Source organism: Halictus rubicundus, chromosome 1 (genome assembly GCF_050948215.1).
Source record: "Halictus rubicundus isolate RS-2024b chromosome 1, iyHalRubi1_principal, whole genome shotgun sequence".
Taxonomy (NCBI): domain Eukaryota; kingdom Metazoa; phylum Arthropoda; class Insecta; order Hymenoptera; family Halictidae; genus Halictus; species Halictus rubicundus.
In genome coordinates this window covers 28,061,203-28,082,581 of record NC_135149.1, presented here as the reverse complement: position 1 = coordinate 28,082,581, position 21,379 = coordinate 28,061,203, and the positions used below count along the sequence as shown (strand labels likewise).

At 40.9% G+C, this 21,379-nt stretch overlaps 1 protein-coding gene and 1 long non-coding RNA gene across 2 annotated transcripts in view; one reads left to right on the top strand and one right to left on the bottom strand.

The window, feature by feature from the left end:
* Positions 1-3,003: 3,003 nt before the first annotated feature.
* Anne (polyamine-transporting ATPase anne boleyn) overlaps positions 3,004-21,379 on the top strand; it is a 29,389-nt gene continuing 11,013 nt past the window's right edge. Inside the window, exon 1 of the mRNA XM_076798701.1 lies at positions 3,004-3,365. Within this exon, the coding sequence (XP_076654816.1) occupies positions 3,314-3,365 (52 nt within the window). The 5' untranslated portion in view covers positions 3,004-3,313. The remainder of the gene's footprint in view (positions 3,366-21,379) is intronic.
* On the bottom strand, positions 18,229-21,203 carry LOC143361279 (uncharacterized). The gene is made up of 2 exons (XR_013083432.1): positions 19,054-21,203; positions 18,229-18,972 (listed from the first exon to the last, which is right to left on the bottom strand). It is a non-coding gene; the product is annotated as an uncharacterized LOC143361279 (long non-coding RNA).

Below are 21,379 nucleotides of genomic sequence, written 5' to 3'. Positions count from 1 at the left end.
TTATTTTGTGGTCTGTATTACATACATAATATTACAATAATAACCGTATACTAATGTGAAGGTAACGTTGAAGTCGCTTAATTGGTAATGGACGTGATGGTGACATTATACGAAATACTTGTTATTCCATGACTTTTTTTCTTTTTGGTTATAACAGTTATGGTCCCTGGAAATTCCTGTTCTACGATCAAAATCGTTCACTATCGCGTGATTTTTGCACGCGATCGGCAAAGCGTGCTCTGGTGACGAATGCACGTGCTCGACGTCCGTGAACCACGGCTCCCTTTCACTCTCTCGGATGCGCATGCTTATCAGCGATTATTAAAAAATCTATGCAACAAACCGGGGATCGGTAGTCGTCGGATGACGGTCGCGCGCGATTAGTCACGCCGGTTTTCTGTTAAAACCAGCTCGAAAAAGAGAAAGGAACGAATGGCGCGGGCACATTCGTCAACCGGGAATCGTGCCGTAGGTGTAGCCGGAATGCAAATAAACCAATCAGGTGCAACCGGAGGAGAAAACGCGAGGACCACAGGGAGCTGAGACTTTCTCCTTCGGCGAAAACGAAAACAACCAGGGAAAACCGGGAGCGAAGGTAATGCATCGCTTAGAAGCTGCTGTGTTGGCCTATTCTTGCTATTAAAAAATCTTTACACACGGTTCACTTTTGCTTTCGGCTGTTAAAAAATTATTTGTTTCGCGTTTGAGAATTCTGTCCAAGAGAAATTTTAGATAAGAATAGGTAAATTAAAATCAAGAATAAGAGAGGCTGATGCAACATATTTTTAGTATATTTAAATTTCAGTATGTTTCATAACAATTTTTGACGATACAAATTGAAAAGAAATGAATGGAACTTAAGAGACACTCCAAAGTCATAGAATCAACACGTTGAATCGATTGAAGAAGACAGAATCGCATTCGTGAGGTTGCCTATGGCGGCCATATTGGATATCAGCCGTAAAGAAACGTTCGAAGTGAAATAAATTGTACGTGTGAAAGTAAGAATTTTTATTGGAACGTTTAAAGTGATAGGAAAATTAAGTGTCGAAATCTTAAACATCGAATAATTAAGCTAAGAAAATATTTAAAAAGTCGATTGCGGAAGAGAAGATTGCACTTGGTAGGTTACCTGTGGTGGCCATATTGGATATCCGCAAAGAAACGTTCCAATTCAAATAAACTGCGCGTGTAAAAGTAAATGAATCTTAGAACATATTTTCTGGAGTCTCAGCGCAATTTTTCAGACTATGATTTAGTGTATCCTCCCGTACAACAACCTCGACAATTCCCATAGACGATAATTAGGTCTCGAGCTGCGCCAGACAGCTCATTCTACACCGTGTAATTACGATTTCAGATAAGCAGCACGCCGAACACCAAGCCGTTAGACTTTTCCAGGATATCTGCAGATTAGAGTCGATTCGTTAGAAGTAATCGAACACGAGAGAACCTCCAGGTTAATCGATCATAACTCGAGGTGTCTGTCTCTGTGTGTGTGTGTGTGTTTCACAAGGTAAGCTTGTGCTATGTTCAAGCACCTTGGAATTTAGTCCTCGAGGTAGAATCCTATCAAGAGATTAGCTTGGCCGTTTCATTGTCCGCGTTGATTCAGATAATCCCCAACTATGCTGCCTATGTACTCGCTGACCCGTGATCACTTATTAACTAAATAGCCAATTATCTGCTCTCGAGATACGGCGCTGGCAATTATTCGACCTATTGTGAATCGGATGGCCACGTATCCGGCTTCCCAGATAGGAATCCTCCGGCCAATTTACCTCCTCGAACCTGCGGGGCCAATACTCTTTTCCCAGCAAACAGGATCTTCATGGTCATCCTCTTCCATTCAGTTAATTATTTTATTTCAGATTTACTGGATGAACTCTACAATTCTCTGTGCGATGAACGTTACAATAATTTACTTGCCACAGACATCAATCAAATATAGGCCCCTTTCACAATTTTACAGACACCGAACTCTCAAACCACAGACTTCATCCAAAGGTACCATTTTGACACGAAGAAGCAATGCTCAAACATATCCATACAAACATCCTTTTCTGTGTCATTTTAAATCCAATGAACCACTTTCCAAAGAAAATCGTCCAAACTATGGGCCCTCCAACAATTCCAAAAATAAAAACAGTCTCCACTCAAAGGTACCATTCTGATACCATCAAGCAAAGTTCAAAAATCCTGAGTCCCTCTACGGATACCCTTCTCAGTGCCATTTTCAGATCCGACAAGCCATTTCTCGCATAAAACTCTTCAAACTGAGGTCCCTTCAGCAATTCCAAAAATACCACACACTCAAACCACAGTCTCCACTCAAAGGTACCATTTCAGATCCACACCGACAACAGATGAAATCCAACTCCAACACTAACTTCAATTCCGAAGTATGTCACGCTAACTCCACCATCTTGAAAACATAACATACACTAAAACTGAAAGTTGCCATTTCAGATCCGCCGATCTCTTATCGCAGATAACAAATTAAATCCAATTCCCTCGCACAGTAAATCCCGTGTAAGTCGCAATAACTCCACCATCTTGAAATCGTGATATAGGATGTGGGACCCAATTACTGTGGGGGTACCCGTTACAGTGCCTACATTTATTATACATATTCAATATACTTTAAAACTATGTATAACAGATATAGGTACAGTAATTGGGTCCCTTACCCTCCACTAGAACTAAAAGTTGCCATTTCGGCTCCACCGGGTCCCTTATCACAGACAACAAATCAAACCTAATTCCGTAAATGCCGCGTGTCACAATAAAACTCCGCGATCCTCAAAAAACGATACGCACTGAAAGCTGCCATTTCTGTCTAGGAAGAGCGTCGTCGAGCGTCGTCGATCGTCTCCGAGCTGCGAGAGATCGGTAGATCAAGCGGGGTCGACGCGACGGTTCGGAAGAGGTCTTCTATCCGAGGAATCGTGACTGATAACAGCCGTCCCGGGCCAATCAGCGTCGCGGGCCTAAGCGGATCGGCGGTACGAAAGCGATATTACGCGGCTCGGTAACGGGGCGAGGAACTAGCGACCGGCAGTGTTGCTCGGCGCTCCGTTGCGCGTCCCGGTTGATTTTACTGCGCAGCCGCGCGCGCGTCTTACCGACAAAAAACGGCCCCGGAAAACGGTCCCGGGAAATGCTGTGATCGGCACGACGACGTTGAATCACCGGGAGGAACGGACAACGCCAACGAGGATACGGTGAAACGCGATGCCCGGGGCATCCCGGGTCGTTCGCGCACACCTAAACGCACGGAACGATCGGCCAACCACGAACGACACCGGTGACCATGGATAGCCTGAATCAGGAGCCGTATGAGCCGGCGTTTGACATCGTGAACGGTAGGGACCATGTTATTTTGACATTGAGTAGAGGGTGGAAGGTGGAGGATAGAAGGTTGAGGATGGAATCTCTTATGGTTGCTATGTAGAGGATGATGGATTGTGGATTTTGTGGTGCTGGTACACTGAGAGCCCTGTGACCCGAGGATTGACACTGCGAGCGATAGGACTATGTTACTTGGATATAGGATAGGGGACAGAAGATGTCTTATGGTTGCTATATAGAGGATGATGGGCTCTAGATTTTGTTTTGATGTTGTGCTGATAGTACTATGAGGATAGAGAATAGAGAATAGAGAATAGAGGATGAGGGTAGAGGATAGAGGATGGAGTCTCTTATGGTTGCTATATAGAGGATGATGGACTGTGGATTTTGTGGTGCTGGTACACTGAGAGCCCTGTGACCCGAGGATTGACACTGCGAGCGATAGGACTATGTTACTTTGATATAGGATGGGGGATAGAAGATGTCTTATGGTTGCTATATAGAGGATGATGGGCTCTAGATTTTGTTTTGATGTTGTGCTGATAGTACTATGAGGATAGAGAATAGAGAATAGAGAATAGAGGATGAGGGTAGAGGATAGAGGATGGAGTCTCTTATGGTTGCTATATAGAGGATGATGGACTGTGGATTTTGTGGTGCTGGTACACTGAGAGCCCTGTGACTTGAGGATTGACACTGCGAGCGATAGGACTATGTTACTTTGATATAGGATGGGGGATAGAAGATGTCTTATGGTTGCTATATAGAGGATGATGGGCTCTAGATTTTGTTTTGATGTTGTGCTGATAGTACTATTAGGATAGAGAATAGAGAATAGAGGATGAGGGTAGAGGATAGAGGATGGAGTCTCTTATGGTTGCTATATAGAGGATGATGGGTTCTAGATTTTTTGGTGCTGTTGTGCTGACAAGGTATTTGAGAATAGAGGGTAGGGAATAGAGGATGAGGGTAGAGGATAGAGGGTGGAATCTCTTATGGTTTCTATATAGAGGATGATGGGCTCTAGATTTTTTGGTGCTGTTGTGCTGTCAAGGTCTTTGAGGATAGAGGGTAGGTAATAGAGGATGAGGATAGAGGATAGAGGGTGGAATCTCTTATGGTTGCTACATAGAGGACAATGGACTGTGAGACTGCGACTACTTTGACGTAGGATAGAGAATAGAAGATCTCTTATGATTGCTATAGAGAGGATGATGGACTGTGAGACTGTGACTACTTTGACATAGGATAGGGGATAGAAGATCTCTTATGGTTGCTATATAGAGGATGATGGGCTCTAGATTTTGTGGTGATGTTGTGCTGATAGTACTATGAGGATAGAGAATAAAGAATAAAGGATAAGGGTAGAAGGCAGACGGTAGAGGGTAGGGGTGGAGGGTACAGGATGAAAGATAGAGAATGGAGGGTAGAAGATTGAATCTTGTAACTATTATACAGGGGATGATGGACTGTGGATTTTGTGGCGCTGTTATGCTGATAGCTGTATGAGGATAGAGGATAGAGAATAGAGGATGAGGATAGAGGGTGGAGGTTGGAGGATACAGAATAGAGAATACAGAATAGAGGGTAGGGGATGGAATCTTGAAGCTATTATACATGGGATGATATTAAACTATGGATTTTGTGGCGTTGTTGTAACAGTTTTGTCTAAATTGTTTCGGAAGGTGTATTAGACAATGGAGAGGGTAAATTGAAGTGGAGATTGAGAGGTGGGGATTCTTTGATTGGTTGATGGTTCATTGGCATTGGAGAGGTGGAAGATGGAATGGGATTGGGTTATAGGTTGATGGGAGTGAAAGTGTAATTGTTGAGTTGGCTAAAATGGGTTTAGAGGGGATAAAATTGATCTATATATTGGTAAAAGTAGAACTGTGATTGTGAAGTCGATAAAATTAGCTCAAGAAAGGGCGAAGAAGAGTTGAAATAGATAAAAATAGAAGTGTTGATTTTGGAGCCAATGAAATTAGCTTTATGAAGATAATGGAGGAGTTGCAATCGATCTATAGATTAATAGAAGTGGAAATCTACATATTAAATTAGTAAAATTAACCTTAAACAGACTCGAGAAGGGTTGAAATCGATTTATTAATCGATTGCAGTGCAAATTTAATTATTAAGTTGATAAAACTATTCCCAAAATTATTACAGAGAAGTTAAAATCGATTTCCAGATCGGTGACAGTGCAGATGTAATTATTCAAGCGATAATACTATCCTCAAAATTATCATAGAGGGGTTGAAATCGATTTCTAGGTCGATGACAGTGCAGATGTAATTATCCAATTAATAAAACTCCCAAAAATTATTACAGAGAGGTTAAAATCGATTTCTAGATCGATGGCAGTGCAGATGTAATTATTAAATCGATAGAACTATCCCCAAAATTATCACAGAAGGGGTTAAAATCAATGGCAATAAAAATGCAATTGTGAAATCAATAAAATTGGCCTTGAAAGATAACGAAGGGCTCGCAATCGACTTCTAAACCGAAAAAAATTAGAAACATGCGAAAGTAAACAAGGGTTGAAATTGTCCTGTAGGTCGACGGAAGTGTAAATGTACGTGTGAAGTCAATAGAAAGGATAAACAGAAATTGAAATCGAGCTGTGAATCGATACAAATAGCACTGCGATCGCGAAGTCAATAAAATTAGCCTACAAACACAACAAACGGATTGTCATCGATCTCGAAATTGATGGAATTAGAAACGTGCGTGTTAAGCCAATAAAATTAGCCTCGGAGACACTGAAAGGAGGAGGGGAGTTGAAATTGTCTTGAAGGTCGATGGAAATAGAAATGTGCTTGCCGGGTCAATAAAAAACTTGGGGGCAGTCGTAAACGATCTGTAGATTGCTTGAATAATGATAAACTGAAAAGACTAAAAAGGGGTTAGAATCGGTCTACCGATCGGTGGAAAACAAAGTACAATGGTGAACCAATAAACTCAATTTTATAGAACAAAGAAGAGCTGAAATCCGACTGTAGGTAGACAGAAGTACAAACCTGCTTGTTAAATCGATAAAAGTAGACTCGGAGAAACTAAAGAAGGGTTCAAATCGATCCCGTAAAGAGATAAGAGTGAAAACGTGACTTGTTAAGTCAATAGAAAGCCTAAGAACAAGCTGAAATCGATTGGTACGTCGATAGAAATAGAAATGCGATTGTGGAGTCAATAAACCGACCTCTAAGAAGTTTGAAGAGGGATTACAGTCGGAGTGTAGACCGATAGAAGAAGATTTATCTCTTAAGTGAATAACCATTTAGCTTCAAACAGACTACAGAAAATAAAAATATTTTTAAATAATTCCTCGTTGCTATCTCCAGCTTCGAAATGTATTCTCAAGTATTCTTGCTTGTTCAACAATCTTGCATACAACATTTTCAAACATAGAAACAAGAACAGATTATTTGAAACGTAGTCAAGCTTTTGTATTCTCGATACTGAGAACTCGTGGTATGAGAAAACTGCAAACAATTGCTATGTTTCGTATCAGGCGATAGCTGACGGTTGCTGATTACATTTCTGGAAATACTAATCTCCTAAAGCCACTGTGAACAAGCAGAAAATTACAAAAATTAGAAAAATACTAAGTAGATTACTAGATTGCAAATATATTTGTAACGATAATAGGGAGGTGGAATTTAAGGAATATATTATAGTCAACTTATCAAATTTATGAAACGAGGGTAGACATTTTTATTCAGCTCCTATTTCGAGCGATTGATCTCATTGTTTACTTCGCCCAAAGATCCACAGATCCACTACTTTAATTCTTCAGCAAACATTTCCCATAAACCGTGATGAAAATTTACATGATAAACGCATCGCACAGTTTTTAAATGTCACAAATTGCACACATACCCGAGGTCGTTCACCTGCAATTAGGATCGCGACTGACCATAGTTTACTGTGATCGAGTGCTGCTACAGCAACAAACGTCTATCGGCATCGTTGTCGATGACAGCCATCGCGATCTCTTGTTGAAAACCGGACAATAAATTATGCGGAAGCGTTTAAGCCTCGCTGGCAGAACGGCGACCCTAAATCTCTCTGTGGAGCGGCGACATTAGCATTCGCTTCGTTTACAAAATGCTCAAACGCGGCGAACGGAATGAAAGGCAAACTTTGTCAGGGTTTAATGGCTTTGCTATCTTTGGATCCAATGGATCTATTGGATCCATTGATTCGTACTGAACTGCAGCGATTGAAACTCGGAACAGCAAGCGACGATTGTCCGTGTCGATTCGTGCCTCGAAGACGCCATTGTAGGTCGAAGTTTAGGCGAAAGGCTTGTCCCGAATTTACGGTAACCTTCGCTTGAATATTCTAGTGTTTCTGGTCCGAAACTGTAACCTCCTTTTCGCATACATCGAAAGTACAGTGATTTCTCTATATATGTCGGCAAGGCCTGGATGGTAAACGTCGCGGAACTATCCCCACTACCGCGCGGCATGCCCGGACGCCGAGGAGTGTAAACATAACCCGAACGACTCGTGTTGTTGACATATACCGATAATTCACTGTACAGTGATTTCTCTGTATATGTCGCTAAGACCTAGATGATAAAGGTCGAGAATATGTTCCCCAAAATTTCATTCTCGTGTTTGAGAAAGTAACGAAGTCATAGTTCGCTTTGTGATACATGGAGATTTCAGTCGTTAATTGCTCTTGTGAACTCAGGATCAACGAAGCGATCTAGGTGAATGATCTATGACGTAGATCGCACTCACGCTGCTCCGCCTCTTTATCGTTTATATAATATCGTTGTTTCATAACGTCTGTCATTTACTTCGTTGCTCCAAAGTCGATAGTGCTCTATTTACAATTTTTCGTCACTTATTTGCACATATTATTATGAAATCTTATCGATACCGCTAAAGCCGTGCTGTTACGCGATGAATCGCTAAGTTGGCTGCCCTGGTGGTCGCCGATGACCGTCGTCGGTGAATAAAAATCATTCTTTCCACTAGCTCTGCCAGCTTCGACCGTGTAACCGAGCTATGATGTAAGAATAATACACGTTCGCATTATCATTGGAAATTGTATGGTCACTTGCTTCGTAAACAATGATCTTGTTCTTTCGGTGAAGATCCTTGAAGTTTTAAATGGCTCGGATTGAGTCCTTGAGTTTTTTAAACGGCGTAAATTTAGACTACGAATTTTTACTTCATTTAGTTTGAATTCTTCAGTTTCTTGACTTACATTATATCCCCGAGCTTTCAAAATTGTTTAAATTAATTCCTTGCGCATTTAGAGAGACTTAAATTATGTCCTTGAGCTTTTCGAATGACTTACATTAAATCCTTGAGCTTTTAAAATGGGTTGAATTAAATCCTTGAGCTTTTAAAATGATTTTAATTATGTTCTTGAGCTTTCAGAATAATTTAAATTATGTCCTCGAGCTTTCAAAATTAACTAAATTAAATCCTTGAGTTTTTCAAATGAGTTGAATTAAATCCTTGAGCTTTGAAAATGATTTTAATTATGTTCTTGAGCTTTTAAAAGTATATAAATTAAATTCTTGAGCTTCCAAAATTATTTGAATTATATCCTCGAGCTTCCAACAATATTTGAATTAAATCCTTGAGCTTTCAAAATGATTTAAATTATGTCCCTGAGCTTTCAGAATAACTTAAATTATGTCCTCGAGCTTTCAAAATTAATTAAATTAAATCCTTGAGCTTTTAAAATTATATAAATTAAATTCTTCAGCTTCCAAAATGATTTGAATTATACCCTCGAGCTTCCAACAATATTTGAATTAAATCCTTGAGCTTTCAAAATGATTTAAATTATATCCTTCAGATTTCAGTATAATTTAAATTATGTCCTCGAGCTTTCAAAATTAATTAAATTAAATCCTTGAGCTTTTAAAATTATATAAATTAAACTTTTGAGCTTCCAAAATGATTTGAATTATATCCTCGAGCTTCCAACAATATTTGAATTAAATCCTTGACCTTTCAAAATGATTTAAATTATGTCCTTGAGCTTTCAGAATAATTTAAATTATGTCCTGGAGCTTTCAAAATTAATTAAATTAAATCCTTGAGTTTTTCAAATGAGTTGAATTAAATCCTTGAGCTTTTCAACTTTATATTGTGTCGCAGTGGTTCTCATTTCTCCGTTTCTCTTTAAAATTACGAATAAAACGAGCGACAAAGAATTCTGAACGGCAGCGGGCACAGTCAACCAGCGAATACCATTGCCGTGAGTAATGGGAGTCCATAACGTCGCCTTGACAGACGAAAAACATTGGCCGTCGACGCGTTAATTGGTACACCTAATGCATTCGTTTACGCGACGGCACGATCGAGAATTCGGGCGGGCCCCATCGATCACGAGAACGAATTCATTTTGAACAGCTGCCGTTCGTGAATTCGACTGATCGAAGTCCAAGGCTGCGATCGTCGCCGACAGCTGGCGAAAAACGACGAACGAGCAAACGGCCCGTGAATTTCTTCGAAAATCTTTCTTCTCACATCTATCTTCTCGCGACACTATACTTCACACCTAAAAACACAATCTACTTGAACCGCGAACGCTTGAACAAATTAAGAAATTTTCGAGGACGTGGTCGAACTAAAAATTAATTACAGGAAAAAGAGAAAAAAGTCGTATTTATCGAAGAGTCTAAAATTAAATGCACGAGACGACGCGTAAAGACAATGCATAAAACAACGATAAATTCGCAAGACAATGCGTGAAATGCACAAGAGACTGCATGAAACAACAATAAATGCACAAGGCGATGCGCAAGACAATCCATAAAACAACAGTGAATGCATAAAGGCAATGAATAAAACAGCAATAAATGCGAAAGTAGGACGAAACGATCACCTGCCTCGCAACGAGCACAATCAAAAAACGAGGCTCTCTTCGCAGAACGCTGAAAATAAGCAACAAACGATTATCGTCCGATGGTAATACTCGACGAATGAACTAACCGCGAAACTAAAATAATTTTTCTCTCCTGTCCAAACCTAGAACAACTTGAAACAGCCTCCAACCTTCTCGAGGCGAGTCCACGAAACTGCCAGGCGAGGATCAGCACAGTAAACTCACGGATCAGCCATCCTGTCTGATCGCAGACGGCAGTGTTCACTTATTGGACTGTGCAGGAAGCAAGGAACGTTTTCCTTAACGTTTTTTATCGCAGGAAACGGTGACGCCTCGCCGACGTCGAGCCCGCAAGTTCGTTTCCACGTACTCCGTTTTATCGGTCGAGTTAATCCGATATAAATAGCGCGTGTGCCTGGTCGGCCTTATCGAGACATCTGAATGAACCGCTTCAAATAACAAACCTTCCTCGATCAGGTTGTCGGGCACGTACGAAAACCGATTAGGACTCCAACGGAATGACCAGACAATTTTAGGGTCGTTGCAAATGGTATTAGAGGGACCCATGAGTAATCAATTATTTTGAAATCTAAAACAAGCTTTGTAGTAAATTCAGGTTTTTATTTCTTAATTTATTATATAATCTCCATCATTATCAAGGACAGTTTGCCATCTTTCCCACAAATTTTCAATCCCCCTCTTATAGAAATAAGAAAAATTTTTTTAGTCTTATAAAAGTCATTTACAGCATTTTCGAAGAAACATGTCTTCACTTTCCCAAGCCACTACGTCGTGTAAACATTTTTTAGCGAAAGAAGACTAACGGGCAATGAAAGTAGAGACTTCGGGCTTTAAAATGAGCCGAGGTTTGTTCCCGTGCGATTTTTCTCTACGAAGTTATTATAGCTTGAATGTCGATGATTCCTCGAGTATCGATGCTGTTCGTTTCTTTGCCCGAAGGGTCTTTAATTTTCGGAAGGCGTAATTAGAACGCATTCGTGGCGCCGCAATTTTGTCTATCGCCGTTGTGAATCGATGGGCTATACCTATCTCTCTCTATTTTCCTTTGTCTCTGTGTCTGTCATTCTGTAATATCGACGGACTCTGTTCGTGCCGGGATGTGCGAAGCGCAAGGAGTTCCGACGCGAGATAACCCCAGGGGTTACACAGTGTGCAATCGAGCATCTTTCATTGATCAAGTAGTTTTCCTTCGTCCGATACTATGACGCCCACGTGGTCCCGAGCACCATTATCTCCTCCATGGATTTTCGAGTCCGTCGAAGATCCGAGAGCCTATAATCCTGTACAATTATCAATCTTGCATTTGTCACACGTTGACTGTCAATTTTATCAGTTTCACAAAAGCTAGATTTATTTCCTTTGTAGCAGCGGTCGGTGTTATTGTGGAGTTTTATGCAAAATTAGAATTTGCCAAGTCTTTATTTATCTCTAAATGTCTTTAGTATTTTCATTTTCCTTCTGACATTATTCACAATTTTGTTTTAACAATTTTCAAATTCGTAGTCACATAATGAAAATTGCTACTCATCAGAAATGGTTTCCTACTTCAGAGCCTTATATGGACGATCGAATTGATCAATTTTGATTTACCTGTTCGTTAAATCTAATCTTCGGACATAAGATTGCCTTTTATCGTGCTTTTGTATCTTATTATTAAACGCTAACACCACTTTCGAGCGTGAACAACAGTTTTTAAGCTGTCTCCGAGCGACCTTGCAACTTTTTTAGATCCGTTATGAAAGCTGTTACATCATTATTCAAATGAGAACAGCGCCGAGAAATGTCTTTCAACTTCTTTTTTTTTTTTATAACTTTCCAATATAATCGATAAAATGGAGGGAAAAATTCCGTATTCCGGTGGAATGAAAGATATTTGCATTTGTTATGGGTGATGCGATGGGAAATGTTCAATTCTGTGGACAACTCTAGCAGCTAATGATTCAGATTACATCAGTATCGTTGCCGAAAACCTCGTGAAACTAAATTCATAGCAGGAACTTGAACCTTGGATTTTCAGTGAAGTCTACACTTGGGTAGAATGGAAGACGTATAAATATTTAGTGGGCAGATAACAGGAAACGTGCAACTCTGTGGACAATTACAGAAGCTAATGTCGACGATTCATTGACAATTATACTGTATATCGTCACTAAAAATATCATGTTACGGAATTTGAAACAATTACATAAAGGACCTTGGATTTTCAGTGAAGTCTACACTTGGGTAGAATGGAAGACGTATAAATGTTTAGTGGACAGATAACAGGAAACGTGCAACTCTGTGGACAATTACAGAAGCTAATGTCGACGATTCATTGACAATTATACTGTATATCGTCACTAAAAATATCATGTTACGGAATTTGAAACAATTACATAAAGGACCTTGGATTTTCAGTGAATTGTACACTTGGGTAGAATGGAAGACGTATAAATATTTAGTGGACAGATAACAGGAAACGTGCAACTCTGTGGACAATTACAGAAGCTAATGTCGACGATTCATTGACAATTATACTGTATATCGTCACTAAAAATATCATGTTACGGAATTTGAAACAATTACATAAAGGACCTTGGATTTTCAGTGAAGTCTACACTTGGGTAGAATGGAAGACGTATAAATGTTTAGTGGACAGATAACAGGAAACGTGCAACTCTGTGGACAATTACAGAAGCTAATGTCGACGATTCATTGACAATTATACTGTATATCGTCACTAAAAATATCATGTTACGGAATTTGAAACAATTACATAAAGGACCTTGGATTTTCAGTGAAGTCTACACTTGGGTAGAATGGAAGACGTATAAATGTTTAGTGGACAGATAACAGGAAACGTGCAACTCTGTGGACAATTACAGAAGCTAACGTCGATGATTCATTGACAATTATACTGTATATCGTCACTAAAAATCTCATGTTACGGAATTTGAAACAATTACATAAAGGACCTTGGATTTTCAGTGAATTCTACACTTGGGTAGAATGGAAGACGCATAAGTTTTTAGTGGACAGATAAAAGGAAACGTGTAACTCTGTGAACATCTACAGAATCTAACGTCGATGATTCATTGACAATTATAACGTATATAGTCACTATAAATCTCGTACTACTGCATTTGAAACAATTACATAAAGAACCTTGGGCTCTCAGTACACTTGGAGAAAATGGAAGACATATAAATTTTTATTGAACAGATAACAGGAAATGCGCAACCGTATGAACCATTTCAGAAGCTGACTGATGATTCGAATGTATTTGTGTTTCTGGCAGCAGACAATTTGCAGTTCTTTGAACAATTTGAGAAGCGAACATTGACGACTATTTGATCAAATGACAAGAGGGTGGGGGGAGCCGTACGCAGCTTAGTTAGTTGAATCATTGTGCATAAAGCACGAGTTACTAATAATCCCTCCCCGGAAACGATGACACCAATGAAACGGTGCGACCTCGTCACTGGACTATTATAGACCCGAAAAGTTCAAACGTTCTAAATGCAGGCGGCCAGTCACAGAGACGAGGAGTAACTAGAATACGAGACGATTTTCATCGAATCGGCCGACGCGCCGTGCGAAAATAGCATGGAGGTCGCGTTTCGTCTGTGTTCCGGGGCCGGGGAGGTTCGCGAATTCGCGACATCCATCATCTTCGTGGTATGCCATTGCTGAAAATCGCAGCTCGAACCGTCACGCATAACTCCCCCGAAACGTGTGGACAAAGAGACAACACAAGGTTCGCGACAGTTACACTAGGATTAATTAAAGCTCCTGATAGTAGCCAAAGACGGTCGAGCAAAGATGAAATTTTCTCCGCAGTTGTTTTCAACAATGGTCAAGTCTGAATTTGTTAAATAAACAGCGTTGCAACACCCACGTCGATGAAATCGTCTCGGCTTTTATCTCTCGTATCGCTCGATCTGAAATGTCGATATCTCGACGCGAGGAAATACGTATACAGTCTCTACTCGATAATTGTCACAAATATCTAGCGTATAATTGTCCCAAAACTATCCCCACTACCTCTAGAATTTCGTTGTCCTTTTCTACGTTCAGCAGTGGATCAAAGAATAGTATCTTCTAGCCGATATTTGTCCCTGGCGAGACCCACGCTTTGGACAATTATCGAGTAGACACGGAGACACACGGAGACGTTAGAAAAATTCCCGTTTTATCTGGGCATTTTTACTAATTAATTTTGTTAATGAATACAATTTATCAAGATCCTACTCATAATTAAAGCCTGTCCTGATAGTATCTAAAGACGGTCGAGCAAAGATTAAATTTGCTCCGAAATGGTTTTCAACAATGGTCAAGTCTGAATTTGTTAAATAAACAGCGTTGCAACACCCGCGTCGATGAAATCGTCTCGGCTTTTGTCTCCCGTATCGCTCGATCTGAAATGTCGATATCTCGACGCGAGGAAATACGTATACAGTCTCTACTCGATAATTGTCATAAATATCTAGCGTATAATTGTCCCAGAACTATCCCCACTACCTCTAGAATTTCGTTGTCCTTTTCTACGTTCAGCAGTGGATCAGTGAATAGTATCTTCTGGCCGATATTTGTCCCTGGCGAGACCCACGCTTTGGACAATTATCGAGTAGACACGGAGACACACGAAGACGTTAGAAAAATTCCCGTTTTATCTGGGCATTTTTACTAATTAATTTTGTTAATGAATACAATTTATCAAGATCCTACTCATAATTAAAGCCTGTCCTGATAGTATCTAAAGACGTTCGAGCAAAGATTAAATTTGCTCCGAAGTGGTTTTCAACAATGGTCAAGTCTGAATTTGTTAAATAAACAGCGTTGCAACACCCGCGTCGATGAAATCGTCTCGGCTTTTGTCTCCCGTATCGCTCGATCTGAAATGTCGATATCTCGACGCGAGGAAATACGTATACAGTCTCTACTCGATAATTGTCATAAATATCTAGCGTATAATTGTCCCAGAACTATCCCCACTACCTCTAGAACTTCGTTGTCCTTTTCTACGTTCAGCAGTGGATCAAAGAATAGTATCTTATAGCCGATATTTGTCCCTGGGAGACCCACGCTTTGGACTATTATCGAGTAGCCAATGTAGCCGCACGCGGAGACGTTAGAAAAATTCCCGTTTTATCTCGGCATTTTTACTAATTAATTTCGTTAATGAATACAATTTATCAAGATCCTAGTAACAATTAAAGCTAATTAAAGCTCCTGATAGTATCTAAAGACGGTCGAGCAATGATTAAATTTGCTCCGAAGTGGTTCTCAACAAAGGTCAAGTTTCAATTTGTTAAAAAGAATGCGTTACAACACCCGCGTTGATGAAATCGTCGGCTTTTGTCTCTCGTATCGCACGATCTGAAATATCGATATCTCGACGCGAGGAAATACGTCCAGCTGCGCTCGGAGACGTTAGGAAAATTCCCCTTTTATCTCGCCTAAGTGCACACAATGGGTCAGATAAATCTTCGTGGGAAAATAAAGCGAAAACATGGGATAACATTCACCCGGTTTCGAAGAAATTCCTTGCGAAAAAGCACGATGCGCTGTTCCCGAAATTTTCGCATGTGTTCGACAGTTTCTGCGAAAATGCTGCTCGCTATAGTCAGTTCCTGTCGATACCGCCGTCGTACGTATTGATACGCTTTTATGCGTTTGCGCTTGCAAATTTTTCACAAAAACATTCCACCGCGATTTTTCTGAAATATTTCTAATCTAAATATATCTCTTAAATAATTCTAACACTTGAATAATTCTAATTTCACTCGAACGTTAATTGACAAATACAATGGTAAGCTCCTAAAGAACTATTTTCCGTAATGAATGCCACGGCGATTATTCTCCAACACTGTCTCCACACAGATTTATATTTAGATCAATGTCAATTAATTATAATTACCCGCAGATTCTTGGAAAGCCTCGCAATCTACAAGGAAATTTCGTGCGGCAGGAAAAATCTACAATGTATCTCGTGCGAAAACGATAAGATAATGATAGGGAATCGAGATGCCGGGCAAGGTCGGTCTTCCAGACGGTGTTCCAGCGAAAACAATTATCAGCGTGTCATAGCGTTCGAAGCGCTAATTGATCCCCGGCGTTGGGTTACAATGCGAGTAACACAACGAGCCTCGATCGAATACTCGAGTTACGCTCATTGAAACGTCGCGTCGCGGTGACATTAAACAAAGTGAAAGATAACGTACACACGGACGCGTGACGAACGAACACAGGCTTTCACAATTCCTCGGGACGTATTGGTTCCGTGACAAGTTTATGTTTACGAAACGCCACGAAAACGTACACTGATCTTACATAACGGTGCTTGCGAACGAACGCATAATACACGTATCGACGAAGTTGAACGAGACTCGGATGTCCTCGCACGACTTCCTTCAAAACCTCGGAAAGAATTCGAGTATAGACGATAAGAGAAAATTGAACCGAAAACAATTAACGTTTATCTCTGCATCGGACGCCGATACGCTGCCATAAGTGCACGATAACGGAGCGACACGTCGAAAACGGATTAATCCTTTCGCAATAGAAAACAGATAGCATCATACGTTAACCCTCAGACTCTTGCGAGTTCTAGTGCCTATGCCGGAGTCATTTCTGACCCACGCCGATTTTTTACTACAATTTTCATCCGACATAAGACGATATTTTCTTATTTCAAAATGAAAGTGTCGTCTTATATCGAAATAAAATTGTACATACAGTGAGTTCTCGATATTTGTCAACAACACGGGTCTTGTCAGCGTCATGTATCGTGCAGGAGACATACCCGTGTTATGTTTACACTCCTCGACGTCCGAGGCCTCTCGAGTAGTGGGGATAACTCCGCGACGTTTATCATCCAGGCTTTGGCGACGTATATAGAGAAATCACTGTATTGGTCATCCGGGGGTTAATTCTCAACCGGTATGGGGTCTCTCATGACCCCAAAATTTCTGTACGCTAACATTCCCTACTGTATTGCACGATAATTGCAAATACTATGTTTCTTTAACTCTCTCGAAAGATTTGGATCATTTTACTCTTAAATTATACTTGAAGGTGTCTGAGAAAATTTATACAGAATTTTAGAAAGGTCCTAGTACGATACTTTGTAATCTGAGTAAATGCTATACTATAAAAAATAAAAAAATTGTGCATGGGTCATTACAACGTGAAAATAAGAATAATACTCTCGACAAAATAAATGATTAAACAAAGAAGACACGAAGAAAAATGATCGAAAAGTAGTTGGTCTACATTTCTAAGGGTTAAAATTGAACCAATAATATAAAAATATATAAAGCTTCAATAAATACGTTTTACCGGAAAACGGACTTGTTGCTCGCCAAGGTCTTCAATCGTTTTAATGGCGAACGACCTTCAAACTTTTCCGATTTTTAAGGGTAGTTTTTCTTTTAAGGGAAGATATGCAAATCGTTTTGACAGTTCGATCGATGGAAGCTCTTTTTTTCCGGGGCGGTTCGTAGTTATTAACGACGCGACGCGGACACGTGGAACGCGTTCGTTATAGTGAACGCGATCGGAATAGTGAGCGTGCGCGAATTAACCGGAAACCCGGCGATTTCTCGTCGAGGAAAAATCGATGATGCAACTCTCTTCCTGTTGGCCGCTGCGTCTTGGATGCGTCGGGGAACGGTGCGCGTCCATCCGCGCGGATTTCAACAGTGTTCACCTTACATAAGTTTCGCTATCTCGTCGTTATTAATCATGGCAGTGTGCGCGACGGAGGCGCCCGATCGTCCGGAGAAAAATTCCGTTCGAAAGTGTCGCGATGTCCGTGCTGATAAGGGAACTTGAAATCAAAAGCAAACTATACGGAGCCATTAGCACGTTTGTTGAACGCCGGGACAGTTTTCCCGTTTCGCAAGAACATGCATGCTAAGCTGCATCGATTCATGGAAGACACGCGGTACAGATAATTGTCTGGAAACGTGTGTATGTTCTGAGGAAATGGACGGTTCTTATCAGTTCCTTCAAACGTGTTTCGAACCCTTTAATGTAGTCATGTTGACGATACAAGTCTAAGTGTTGACGTTACGAAGAAATAATTTATTTCTCAACGGAGAATAATTTTCGGAATTGACAATGAGCAACCTTCTAAATGAAAATTATTTTGCATTGTGGCATTGGACACTTCGGTGCACAATGTTTATGGAAATATTCAAATAGTTGCATCGATGCAAAATAATTATCAACATAAATTTGAATATGGCCGAGGCGACACCGAGGTTTGAGTATATTTTATCTGTATATTTTATCCGTATATGTTGACTAAATTGAACAATCTCCAGTCTAAATTAATCACGCAGCTAGATCGTATGTGTTTCAAATGCTGGGTCGAAGCGGACCCGTCTTAAATAAAAATTCTTCTTCTTAGAGTCTACTACATATACCCATGCAAATTAAGATTCTCATGGACCCGGTCGCAGCGACGCAATTTGTTTATTAATTGGTCCATTAAGTGAAAATTCCGATGGAGCATTATTTCCATTAGTGCTCTCGTGTTGGCGACACAGGAAACCTCTGTGCAACGGCTTCTCAGTGAAAATATATTCTCGTGAATTCATATTTCTTCCGCTAACCGAATTCATCTCCTGTCCTCCTACTCCAAGAGTTCAAGTCTTCGGCTATTTTTACATCTCTAGCACTTCCAAAGAAGTCGTTACAGCAGGTACAACATCGACGGATATTTATACGGCTCCGTCATCGCGCTGACCAATTCTGTAAATTGTAAATCAGAATTTAACACATATTATTATTTGTTGCTGTATTTAACAAAAAAAAAAAAATATGTTCAGTTACCTAGACAGTGTAACAACATGTCTCTAAAATTTCAAAAAGATTGGTCGAGCACATCGCTCGAAATAAATTCCCAAAGACGGTCGATTTCCCGCCTCATCCCCCAAAAACTCCCGGGTGGCATCCCCTGCGAGCTGCATTCCATCGCGCCCAGGTGCGTCGAATTTGATGGACGTGGTTGCGCGCAGGGTTCGCCAGAGGGGGGTTGGGTCGGAATTACCCGCTCGCAGGTACGCACCGTTCCCCCTCCGCTCGGGCCAGGAGAATAAGGTGTGAACGTTTTCGGGCTGGCACGTGCTGGCCTGTGCAGGCCCGAGTTAGCTCGAAGCAGGTATCGACCGCGGCGCCGTTCAATACTCGAACGGGCCACGGACGGAAGCGAGACGGCGATGGATCCCGAGGTCGTTTAAAGCAAAACCGCCAGGATCCGGCCGGGTTTCGGTCGGGCCGGCCCTAAACAGGTGCATTCCGCTGGTCGATTTCGACAGGGGACACCGAAGATGCATTTCTTGGTGCCGAGGTGCAATTAACAGGGCCGTACTCGTGCCACCGATAGGACGGACTTCGTGTGGGAACAGATGAGTCACGAGTACGACGTCGTCGTAGGTCGAGGCAGAACCCGCTGGAAGGGGTATATCTCAGGCACGACGCCATCGAGCGTGGCGCCACCGGGCTTACCTCCGGCCCACGAACGATAGAAATTACGCAATTCAATGTAAACCGCCGGCTCGTGCCGTTCGGGGGCAAATATTGACGCTCCGGGGAATTAGACTTCGTCTGGCTCTCGCCACAATTGGAGATTAGCGCCCGTCGCTTCTTGTATCGCCCTGGTCATTTATCAAGATCAACGGACCTGCCTCGGGATCCTTTGATGCCTCTTGTTAATATTCTATTACACTTTATCTACAGACACTAGTTGCTTGTCTGGTGTTCTAAGAACACCAAGCAAGTGTGTTCAAGGGGAAATGTGCCTTATCTCAACCTCTACCCATTGGACACTATTTATTGGAACTATTCAGTCAGCTTTCCTGAAGACAAATTGCTTAAAAATAGATTTCTACCAACAAACTGTTATGACCCGATGTTATGAAATATTTAGGAAATGGCACATTCATAATAACACCGCTTAAGATGGCTGTGTACTGGGACAACTACTCCAGTTTTGATATTTCTCAAGACAAATTGCTTAAAAATAAATTTCCACTAACAAACTGTTATGACCCATGTTATGAAATATTTAGGAAATAGCACATTCATGATAACAACGCTTAAGATGGCTGTGTACTGGGACAACTACCCCAGTTTTGACATTTCTGAAGACAAATTGCTTAAAAATAAATTTCCACCAACAAACTATTATCACCCCATATTATGAAATATTTAGGAAATAGAACATTCATAATAACACCGCTTAAGATGGCTGTGTACTGGGACAACTACCCCAGTTTTGATATTTCTGAAGACAAATTGCTTAAATTAAATTTCTATCAGCAAATTATTATAACCCCATGTTATGAAATATTTAGGAAATAGCACATTCATAATAACACCGCTTAAGATGGCTGTGTACTAGGACAGTTACCCCGGTTTTGATATTTCATGTGACAGTTCTTTATAAATAGATCACCACGGTTACTTATCGAGATAAACAGACTGAAGCCTTGGGAGCCTATGAGTTCTGTCAACAACATGTTTCCGCCAGACCCTAGAAAAACAATTTACTCGTTCGAAATCTTATGAATACGCTTCAGTAGTCCAACATTACAACCTTCTATTGACCGATGCTAACGGCGTCTTTTATGAAGGTGAACAGCCTACAGTAGGTACAACCCAGGACGCTTATCAGCACCTTTAGCGATGGCGGTCATAAATTGTAACCCGAAAGACCCCGGCGCTCGAGCAGCGAATCTGTTTTCGCTGCGCTTTATCGAAGCACACCGGTTACATAATTTCCTATATGTATACACCGAGATACGAATATTTTTTCCCGATCTATTTTCGCTGCACCTATCGTCGATACGGAGCAAAAGCAATTACATAATTTCTCGTAACAAAACGGTGTCCTCCGCGAGGAAATCCTCCTCGATTAATCGCCTATTAATATAATCGAAGCTGCTCCAATATCGCTTTAAAATAACTGTCCGGCTTATCGGGCCAGCGCGTGAACAAGCAGTGAGTCACTTACGAGGCAGCGAAATATTCCGGGGAAAAAAGAAGACATCCGATACAGGGAAACCGTCAGCGGAGTAACGACAATGACAATGTTGACGCGCGGGAACTCGATTCGTGCGCGATCGAAAAACCGTTGGCGCGGCGAAATCGAACGCCC